The 10,673-nt window shown below is 38.3% G+C and overlaps 2 protein-coding genes across 2 annotated transcripts; both read right to left on the bottom strand.

Annotated features, from left to right (window-relative positions):
- Positions 1-2,522: 2,522 nt before the first annotated feature.
- LOC109165723 (sporamin B-like) lies at positions 2,523-3,173 on the bottom strand. The gene has a single exon (XM_019314622.1). It carries the CDS (start codon positions 3,171-3,173, stop codon positions 2,523-2,525), a length of 651 nt encoding a protein of 216 aa, XP_019170167.1.
- Positions 3,174-6,012: 2,839 nt separating this feature from the next.
- Positions 6,013-8,490, bottom strand: LOC109165716. The gene is made up of 2 exons (XM_019314608.1): positions 7,654-8,490; positions 6,013-7,581 (listed from the first exon to the last, which is right to left on the bottom strand). Exons 1-2 carry the CDS (start codon positions 8,488-8,490, stop codon positions 6,013-6,015), a joined length of 2,406 nt encoding a protein of 801 aa, XP_019170153.1.
- Positions 8,491-10,673: the final 2,183 nt, after the last annotated feature.

Genomic DNA, 10,673 nt, shown 5'->3' with positions numbered 1-10,673 from the left:
TCGTAAGTGAATCTGAACGTCGTGAGATGTGGTATAAGGAATAGTGACGGTTGAGGGACGAGTCTAGGGGTGTAATAACTGATAAGTGATAACCCGTGAACTCATTGCCCATTCGGTTGCTAAAATTCCATACTAGACAAGTATTGACAAGGTTCTGCATAAACCATCAACACTCACACACAAAACATCTCACTAGATAAAGAACCCTAAGTTGAGTTTCAACCCTCGAATGAAACTGTTGGTCCCGGTAGGGTCGAAAGGAGAGTCTAGGAGGGGGGTGAATAGACTCAAATCGATTTTTCAAAAATAACTCCTTTCGGGGTTATCACGCAGCGGAATAGTTAAACGAGTTTTATATTACTTTGCACTGTTTGTTGCTTTATGAGAACTTTCGGTTGTGATAGAGAATGATATGCAATGCACGAAAGTAAAGCAGGCAGAAAGTAAAGAGATAGGGACAAGAGATTTTTATAGTGGTTTGGCCAACTGTGCCTACTCCACTCTTCTTTCACAACTCGTGAAAGGTTTGCACTATCACTCCTAGTACAAACTAAACCAAGCTAGCTTCTTTGATCACTAAGCCGGGCAACTTTTTGTAGGTTTTTCAACTCCTAGAGTTTACTCCGCCTCCTCTATCAACGTCTTCTTCAGAGTTGAGGGTTGGTAGAAAAGATTTGCGTGTTTCTCTAACAAGTTGAAGTCTTGGCTGGCTGGTTGGATGTTGGATGATCAACGTATATAAGATGCAAGACTTCTTCAAGGTTGAGAAGGTGAAATCTGATAGTTCTTCTTGTAAACTTCACACCTTGAAACACTGGTTTTCAAAAGCTTGAGAGAGTGAACTTGTATAAGGAGCTTTTGGATGTGTATGGTCAGTTGTAATAAAAACCAGCACTTTCTATAATGGAGAAGATGAGTATTTATAGAAGAGGAAATATCCATCCGTTGGAGAAGATGAGTATTTCAAACCTATGAACCAGTGGGTAAAAACTGGAGAGCTTGGTGCATTTATTACTTCATTAAATGCGGTTGTACCATATAGTCGTTGGAGGCAAGAACTTCTGCAAGTTTTGTCTTCTAGCTCTGAAAAGAGGTACCGTGACATTTAATGCACCTCGATTTGTGTGCTCTTTGTCCTTGGAACGTCTTGTTCCTAGGATGATTCATCAGCTGAGACAAAAACAACATTCTCCTTGAATTATGAGAAGATGGATTGTCTTGGCAGTCTGATTAACGTCTTTTCACGGACGTTTCCTTTCGTCCTAAAGATTAGCATCTCTCCATTTGTTGAAGATCCGGGAGGTGGTCTTTCTTGCTGATGTAGCTTTTGCTTCAAACCTTCGATCTTCTTTCGTTCACGTAGACCTAACTAGAGAAACATAACTCAATTTCGTGTGTTTGACTATCTTAACACGAATTACATGGTGAGTTATGGCACCTTTCGTCTAAGACGAAGGTAGCAAAAGAAATGATAAAAAGTTAGGGGTCTACAATCTAAGTTACATTGGTATCATCAAAATCCTAAAACATATGTTCCTAACAGAAACAAGTATGAAAATACTCTAAACTGCAATTTTCTTACTGCTACAGTACTCCTATAGTGGCTCTGTTAATGCAAAAGGAGAAAAGATCAATCTGGTGATAAAAAAAAAAATTATTGCGAAATGTCTTGCGATCCCTACTACTGAGGTTCAAGATGCAAGCGGTGGCAATTAAATGAGTATATATTATAATATAATATATAAGATTATATTATGGCAAAAACTTGTGTGAGACGGGTCGGTTCTGTGATTCGTGAGACCCTTATATTATATGATAAACTGTACATGAATGAAAAAACTAAACAATTTAGAACTAAGGAGCTTGCTGGGGGCTGTGGTGGCCTAAACGTACTGGATCTTACTATACGCGTAGATTAGAAGGTATATATAACTAGTTGATAATATTAGCTGATTGTAGAAATGTATTTAGTAAATTAGCTGTTAACTGATAACTGTTTGGTATAATTTTTTTTTTATCTCAAAAAGTTAATTGAAAAAGTTACTTTAAGTAGCTTTTTGAATTTTAACATTTTGAAATAAAAAAATTAATTAACCAAACACTTATATTAATTTTTAAATAAAATCAAACAATTAATAGTGGTTAAATAAGTCAAAATTACCCAATAAACTAATTATATTACCAAACAGAACCATAATCAGTTACGTTTATTCAATTCGATCAAACACATGCACGGCTACTTTAGATGCATGCTGACTAACAACTTGGGGCGGGCCCACAGCATGTTTATTCTTACATACACAGATACACGGCACGTACGTATAAGTACGTCCATTATTATTATTCTTCCAAACGGTTAAACCTTAACCCTAAGGATTCCTACACTTCGATCCAACGACAGAGCATTTGGGAGGATCGGAGTACATTATTATTATTACTATTAAACGTAGCTAGCTAGGTAGGGACTAGCGAATGCCCGCCTGCTTAAAGAGCAGGCGAGCCGGGTTAGCATTATTAATTTTTTAATTACCTTTGAGAAACTGAACACTTATGGGAAGATAACTAATAGCCAAATGCGCAATCCCAAGGGGGCACCCGGTTTGGGTGCAGAGTGTGCCAACGGTGTAGCACATGGTGGAGTCGGAGGGACAGAAAGCAAGTTGGTAATGGTTATCCTTAGCACTTTTGTGAATCATGAAGTTGTAGGAGAAACTGGGTTGAGTCGTCGTGACAAAAGAAGGATCATAGCCGGCAGAAATGTGCCAATTTGAAAAATCTACACACACGGGAGAGTCGAATCTGACGGCCAGGCGAGTGGACTCCAAGATGGAGGTGGCGGTGGCGTCCTCGGGAATAAACTTAACGGATCTGACGTTATCCTCTGGGTTGGATACGAGCAATACCTCGGTTGGGCATCCCGGCAGCGACCCCCTCTCCTGCAAACCAACTGGAAACGCATGACCAAGTATCACATCTCCGTAACCCGGGGCGGTTATTTTGTAAAGTGTGCCGGGCTTCAAGGGGTCGCCGTCGGCGTCCAGCACCGCCGTGCCGGCATCATCATCGGTGGGAAGGCGGATGGGATTATAAGTAAAGGAATGAGTTGGGTGATAGAGGGACAATAGTACTGTTAGTGCCAATAATAGCACTCCCACCTCGCTGCTGCTTTTCATCTTAATATGTTTGTTTGATCTCTAGCTCTCATCGATCTATCACAGCCATATATGCAATTTATAGGCTAAGCTTAATTGGGGACCAGCTAGCCACCTGCATTGCATGTATGTAAAATGTATAGTAGTGGCGTACTCGCTACTCTTACACGTATTCTTTAATTTGCATGCAAATGAGTAGGTGGCAATATAATCAGTTTTTTTTTTTTTTTTTTCACAAAACCTACATGCATGCAGATTTGTCTCATCAAAACAAAAGAACAAACTTGGGGGCTTTGCTGGAAGCTAGCATATATAGCACTGTACAAGTGTTCAAATTAAACTTAATTGGGGGCATGCAATATATGGTGCATGTTTGCAGCACTCTTACAAGTGTATGTTCAATCCTTTGCAAATGAGTAGGTGGCAATCACTAACCTTTTATTTACCACGTAGGCTGGCCCTATTTCATAACATATATGACCCTGTTTGGTAAACGATTGATAGTTGTTAGCTGTTAGCTGATTTGGTTAATTAGAGGGTATAACTAGCTGATAACATTAGCGGATTGTAGAAAGATGTTTGGTAAATTAGCTGTTAGCTGTTTGGTATAATTTCCTTTTCAAAAAGTTAATTGAAAAAGTTGCTTTGAGTAGCTTTTTTGAATTTTAGCATTTTGGAGTACAAAAAACTAATTAACCAAACACTTATATTGATTTTTTAAACCAAATCAAACAACTAATATTGATCAAATAAGCCAAAATTGACCTATAGGCTAACTATTTTACCAAATATGGCCATTGTTAGTTTATCAATCAATATAATTTTGGTTTGTTTAACCACTATAAATACTTAGGGTGTGTTTGGTTGGTGGGTTTTGCCCATAGGAATGGGTATGAAACTGATTGTTGTTGTTTGGTTGATAGGTTTTTAGAACACTACTATGGGTTTTGAATACCCCATCAATAGAAAAACCCATACACAAATACAATAAGGGTTTCATTCCCTTATTCATTCTCAAGCACTACTATTAGTAACCATTCTCGTTCCACCCTACTATCAAACATATTAAATACTTTCACCAAAACCCATTACCATTACCATTACCAAGTATTTGATACCCATTCCGATTCTGATTCTTATGTGCGAATCAAACACACCCTTAGTTAATATGAGATAGATGAGATCAATCATATCACATATATTAGATGTACACTCATCATCAGGCGGATGGGATTATAATAATTAATCGGGAAGGAGATATATAGAGGGATAGTAGTGCCTATGATAACACTCCCACCTTGTTGCTTTAATTTCATGTTAACTTAACTTGGGATCGAAAGGATCAGAGAATTATATATATATATATATATATATATATATATATATATATATATATCATTTCACTACTGGAAATTATGAAATTTTCGACCACGTGATGAAAGTGAACTTAAATCAAATCGAAAGTCTTGTTCCGATCATTTTTAGTATCCGAAAAAAGATTTGTTGCTATTTCCGATCACTTTTTGCTTTTGACTTGATTTAAGATTACTTTCAGGTTGTCGGAAATTTCATAATTTCCAGTTGTGTCTATCTCACGCATATATGCAATTTATATGCTTGGGTACGGTGTGTTTGGTTCATTCATGGAAATGTGAATCGGAATCAAAATCAAATACTCGTACTTGATAATGGTATGTGTTTTGGTGGATGTATTTTGCATGTTTGATAGTAATATAGTATATAACATAACTAAAAATATATCCAATCGAATAACCAATAAACTTTATGTAAAATTTAGTTTAGATAATATTAATATTTTTTTGAACTAATGTTTAAAATATTTTTAGATATATTCATTTGAATGATGCACACACACATAAAATTTTTACTTTGACGTCCAATATATGTGAAATTTTAATATCCGATATCCGGACCAAACTTGATTTACGATATAACATAATTAAAAATTTACGGATCAAACTTGGAGTAGAGTTCAAGTTTTAATTTTGATAATGTGAATAATGTCTAACTTTAAGCGTAAAAAAAATATGTTATATTTAAAAAAAAAAGTAAATGCAAGTAGAAAAAATAGAAGACCGTGATAGGTAAAAGAATATGATAATGAATATAATCATAGTAATGAATAAATATGTAAGTAGATAATAGTGAGAATGCGGTTATAGTGATATATATAACCAAATAGATCATAGATGATTCTATTTTCCATTTAAAAAATAGTTTTTAAAAGTTCTCCATTTTTTTAGAAAACTGTAAAATATTTTCAGTTTTCAAAATGAAAAATTGTGTTAGTAAACATGTTTTATGTTTTCTATTCTCTAATTCTTTTTTTTTTTTTTTTTAAATATTCTCCAATTCTCCAGAAAATTGAAAAAAATTTCAGTTAGTAAACGGGCCCTTAGTGATGCACAATTTTTACAAAATAGTTGGATTGCACATTAATGACACCGTAGTCGCTTATGCGTGGCAGTGAGATTCGAACTCATGACCTTTGATCTGGCTTTGATACCAAATTAAAGCATGTGCTCCATCTCAACTAAAAGCCTAAATTGATAGTTGGATTGCACATTAATGACTCAACATATACAACTATATGGTTAGTAATTGAATTTTATTCAATTTATTAAGGGCATGCCTATCAATTTAGCCTTTTTCATTGTAATTGTTTTGAAGTAATTAGTTTAAAGTGAGATCGAAATTAAACTGATCATTTTTAGTGATTATTAAAGACGCCAAATTTGCTAACACTAAATGATTTATGATAAAAATAACTACTACATGGACTATAATTGAGAGACTAAAGATACAATATTTTTTTTGAAAGAAAAGTTGTGAAATTTTATTACTGGAAATGTGAAATAATAAAATTAGGAGGGACATCGTCCCAAAACATAGTAATATCCTGGTCAGAGACCTTTGAAGCTAGAGTATGAGCAATAATGTTTAAATGTCTAGGAATAAAACGTAACTGACATGTTGGAAGCTGTGTCATAATCACCCAACACTCATGGACAACAATTCCAACATATGATCTAGGTTGCGAGCCAACTCTGGATAGATAGGATTGTAAGACCGAAAAATCTGTGAATAGGGTAACCTCTGTTTCATGCCGATCCTTTAACCAAGACAACGCCTCCTTACAAGCCAGCGCCTCTGCCGTGATAGCATTCTCACAAAACGGCAGCTGGCCACTTGTTGCTGCCACAAAGGCCTTCTGCCCGTCCACAATTACCGCGCCATACGCTGCAATTCGTGTCGCTGGATTCCAAGCCGCATCGACGTAACATTGCGGACCTCCTGGTGTGACGTCGTGATGTTGCTGCTGTACCGATGCTGCTGTCCATGGCCGAGCAGTGGTCCAGGCCGTAAGAGCAGCCTTGGCGCAAGACCACAAACGTCTCGGTGTCCACATGCACTCCTCCCATACCGCCGTGTTTCGTGCATTCCATAGATGATAGAAGACTGCAACAACTTGAATAAGAATATCCATCGTTAGCACAGTCATTGCATTCTGAAACCACTCAACAAACGATCCACCAAACACAGGGGTTATAGCAAGACAGGACTCATTCCACACACGACAAGCATATTGGCATTCTAACAAACAATGCATAACATCCTCATTAAAGTCTAGACACATAGGGCATGCTAGGTTCACATAAACTCTCTTATTAGCCAAGGCTGTTGTGGTTGGCAAGATACCACTTAACGCTCTCCATAAGAAGGTTTTCCACCTTGGTGGCACATCCAATTTCCATAATGCTGTCCATTTGTCAAAGCCAGTATTATTTTGTATTTCTCCCACAACCGATCGGTACGCGCTTTTGATAGAATATGATCCATTTTGCTCCTTATACCAATACCACGAATCCTCATAATCCGGGCAAACAGGCACCCTGCGAATACGATTTACATCATGTGGGTCAAAAATATCATTTAAGATATCCAGGTCCCATGAACGAGTATCCTGGTCAATCAAACCTGACACCCCTGACTCATAAATATTATGTGGCAAACCAGTATGAATCTTATAATCCAAGTCCAAAAGCCAAGGATCCTTCCCTATCATTATTGTCTCTCCATTCCCAATCCTCCTCCTTATCCCTCCACATACTAGGCCATGGGCAGCCATAATATTTCTCCAACAATAGCTAGGGCTATTTCCCACAGTGGCATCTATAAAATTAGTCTTAGGAAAGTACCTTGCTTTATATACTTTTGCAACTAAAGACTCTGGTTTTGTAAGGAAACGCCATGCCTTCTTCCCCAACATTGCTAGGTTAAAAGCCTTTAGATCCTTAAAACCTAGGCCCCCAGCAGTTTTCGGCTTACTGAGACGATCCCAAGCCATCCAATGAATTCCTCCTCCACCTGCGCCCCCCTTATTCCAATAGTACCTATTCATTGTCCTCTGAATTGCCATACAAAGGGAGTCAGTTAGCAAAAAGACACTCATTGAAAAGGTAGGCATAGCCTAAGCTACCGTTTTCAACAGAATCTCCTTGCCTGCTTGTGACAATAACTTCTTATTCCATGATCCCACCCTTTGCCGAATTTTTTCCTCAATGAAAGCAAAAACCTGTTTCTTATTCCTTCCAATAAACGACGGCAGCCCCAAATATTTTCCGAAATCAACCGCCTGGGCAACCCCCAAAACCGCGCCCACTTCCTCCCTTATCTCCTCTGTCGTATTTTTACTAAAGCAAATACTGGACTTATGATAATTTATGGACTGGCCAGACAGCTTCTCATAGTGCTCCAAACAACGCTTAATTGCACTCCCCTCCTGGGCATTTATCTTAAAGAATAAAAGGCTATCATCTGCAAAAAATAAGTGGGAAATAGCCGGAGCTCCTCTTGCTACTCTACAGCCGTGGATAGCGCCCAAAGACTGTGCCTGCTGCAACATCATAGACAGCCCTTCTGCGCAAATAATAAACAGATAAGGAGACAGAGGATCTCCTTGTCTGAGGCCTCGTGTAGGTACCACAACCCCTCCAACTGCACCATTTATAAGAATGTTATATGAAACAGTAGTAACACACAACATGATCAAATTTACCCATCTCTCCGCAAAGCCTAGCGCTCTCATCATCTGTTTCAAGAAAGTCCATTCCATCTTGTCATATGCTTTTACCATATCCAGCTTTAGGGCTCCCCAACCTGCCTTTCCACACTGCTTTCTATTCAGAAAATGACCCACCTCAGCAGCAATTAAGATATTATCAGTTATCAACCTGTCCGGAATGAATGCACTTTGAGATTCTGAAATAATAGTATCCATAAACGGCTTCATCCTATTCGCAATCATTTTGGCCATAATTTTATAGACCACATTACTTAACGCAATTGGTCTCAAATCCGCAGGATACTCGGGGACTTTCTTCTTCGGGATTAGCACAACATTAGAATCATTTAACCCCTCCGGGAAAACACCCGAATTAAGACAATTAAGCAAACACTGTCACTTCAGGCTCCACAACACTCCAGAAGTGCTGATAGAAACCCCTCCAGAAGTGCTGATAGAAACCCGGGTTCATCCCATCCGGTCCAGGCGCCTTATCCGGGAACATGGCAAATAATGCCTCCTTTACCTCCTCCACCCCAAAAGGTTTCAATAAAGACTCATTTTGCAATTCAGTGACACGAGAGGGTATCGTATCAGAAAAGTTACTATGGGATGGGGCATTAGACGACTTAAAAATATCAACAAAATAATCAATAACAACAGCATTCATAGCACCCTTAGTAACCCAGTTTCCATCCACCCCTTTTAATCTAGAGAGGAAATTTTTTCGCTTACAAGATGAAGCATACCTATGATAGAACTTGGTGTTGGCATCCGCCCCTCGCAGCCAATGCTGTTTTGCCCTCTGCCGCCAATAGAAATCCTCCTGCACTTCTAGACGAGTCAACTGAGCACGGATTGTATTGTACTCGTCTAAAACCGCTGGACATCTGCCTCCTTTAAGACTCATTAGCTTGCCATGCAGTAGTTTCAACTGCTTTCAAAACATATGAAAGCGGTCTCCTCCCCAGGCCTGTAACCGATCTTTGCACAACTGTAGATTATTTAGCAAACCCTCCCCCTGGCCATCTAGCCATGCCTGCTCCACAACACCACGACAACCAGAATCAAGGAGCCAAGCCATCTCAAAGCGAAAGGCCCGCCTACCGCCCCCTCCATAACTTATCGGATTAGAAATACTCAGGAAAATTGTCGAGTGATCAGATTTGCGCGTGAGTATTAACAGTCTTGGCCTCCACTAACAGCTCACGCCACTCCATAGTTGCCACCACCCTATCAAACCTTTCCTCAACCCAGTCTTCCGTACCCTCACCCCTCTCCCAAGTGTACGGGTATCCCTCCATAGGCAGCTGTAACAAACCACATGAATCAAGAGTCTCTCCAAACCCTCTTAGCAAACTCTCCGGGTGTGGATTAGTTCCACGCTTTTCAAACTGGAAAAGGATATCATTAAAGTCACCAATCACAACCCAAGGTAGCGTGGATTGCGTTGATAACCTTTTCAGCAGGTCCCACGACTCCCGCCTTCTAGATCTTTGGGGAAACCCATAGTAACACGTCATTCGCCACGGGGGGTGACTTTCTACCGTTACCTCCACATCCACATGATTCTTGGAGTAACTAATCAATCTTGCAGTGTTATTATACCTCCACAATAACGCCAAACCTCCTCGCTTACGGACTGGATCCACATAAAACACCCCCTCAATCCCCAACTTGACACGTAACCTTTCTGCATGATCACTCTTCACCATTGTCTCAATCAAAAATACAAAGTTTGGCTTCTTACTGGACACCATGTCCACCACTTCCCGATCTGTCTGTGGATTGCTGATAGGTATATTTTACACTCATATTTTAGGTACATCTTTATAATAATTTTGCATTAATTATTTAATATTATCTTATAATTAGTTCTTTTTATATATAATATATAATACATAATATATAGTATATAATAGAATACATACTATAATATATTTATATATTACGTACTGTGCAGTCTAACAAGTATATATATATATATATATATATATATATATATATATATATATAACATTAAGTTTTTTTTTTTTGGTCCAAATCGATGCAAAGCAAATGGAAAAGCTCAATTCACTAATTGAAATGACCGATTTTTGCGGAGCAAAGCAGCTGGCATTCGGACGTGAAGCTGAACAATAGGAAATGTGTGGTGAAAGTTCATTAGGTTTCATTTAGAAAGTGTATAAATAGTGTAAGTGTTTTATTGTAAAATGTTCATTCTTCCCTCTTCTATAGTATTCGTTGAAGTTGTTATCAATGTCCATTTGTGGCTAATTTCTAGTTGGTTTAGTGAATTGAAGCCCCGGAGTTCATAACGCTGTAAGGTTATTTATTTAACTTTATTATATATATGTTTTTATGCATTTTGAGTATTAAATATTCTTCTAAATTATTTGAATAGTTGTATCATTTAATTGCTAGGGAGGCCTACT

The sequence above is a fragment of the Ipomoea nil genome, unplaced genomic scaffold (assembly GCF_001879475.1).
Source record: "Ipomoea nil cultivar Tokyo-kokei standard unplaced genomic scaffold, Asagao_1.1 scaffold0317, whole genome shotgun sequence".
Lineage (NCBI taxonomy): Eukaryota > Viridiplantae > Streptophyta > Magnoliopsida > Solanales > Convolvulaceae > Ipomoea > Ipomoea nil.
This window is presented reverse-complemented; position numbering and strand designations above follow the sequence as displayed.

Bases quoted from the DNA above. Each gene is read 5' to 3' on its own strand.
- LOC109165716 (XM_019314608.1), bottom strand. From the start codon at position 8,490: ATGGCCAAAATGATTGCGAATAGGATGAAGCCGTTTATGGATACTATT. The intron at 7,582-7,653 runs GTAGCTTAGGCT...ATGGCAATTCAG, and splicing joins AGGAGATTCTGTTGAAAACG to AGGACAATGAATAGGTACTA.
- LOC109165723 (XM_019314622.1), bottom strand. From the start codon at position 3,173: ATGAAAAGCAGCAGCGAGGTGGGAGTGCTATTATTGGCACTAACAGTA.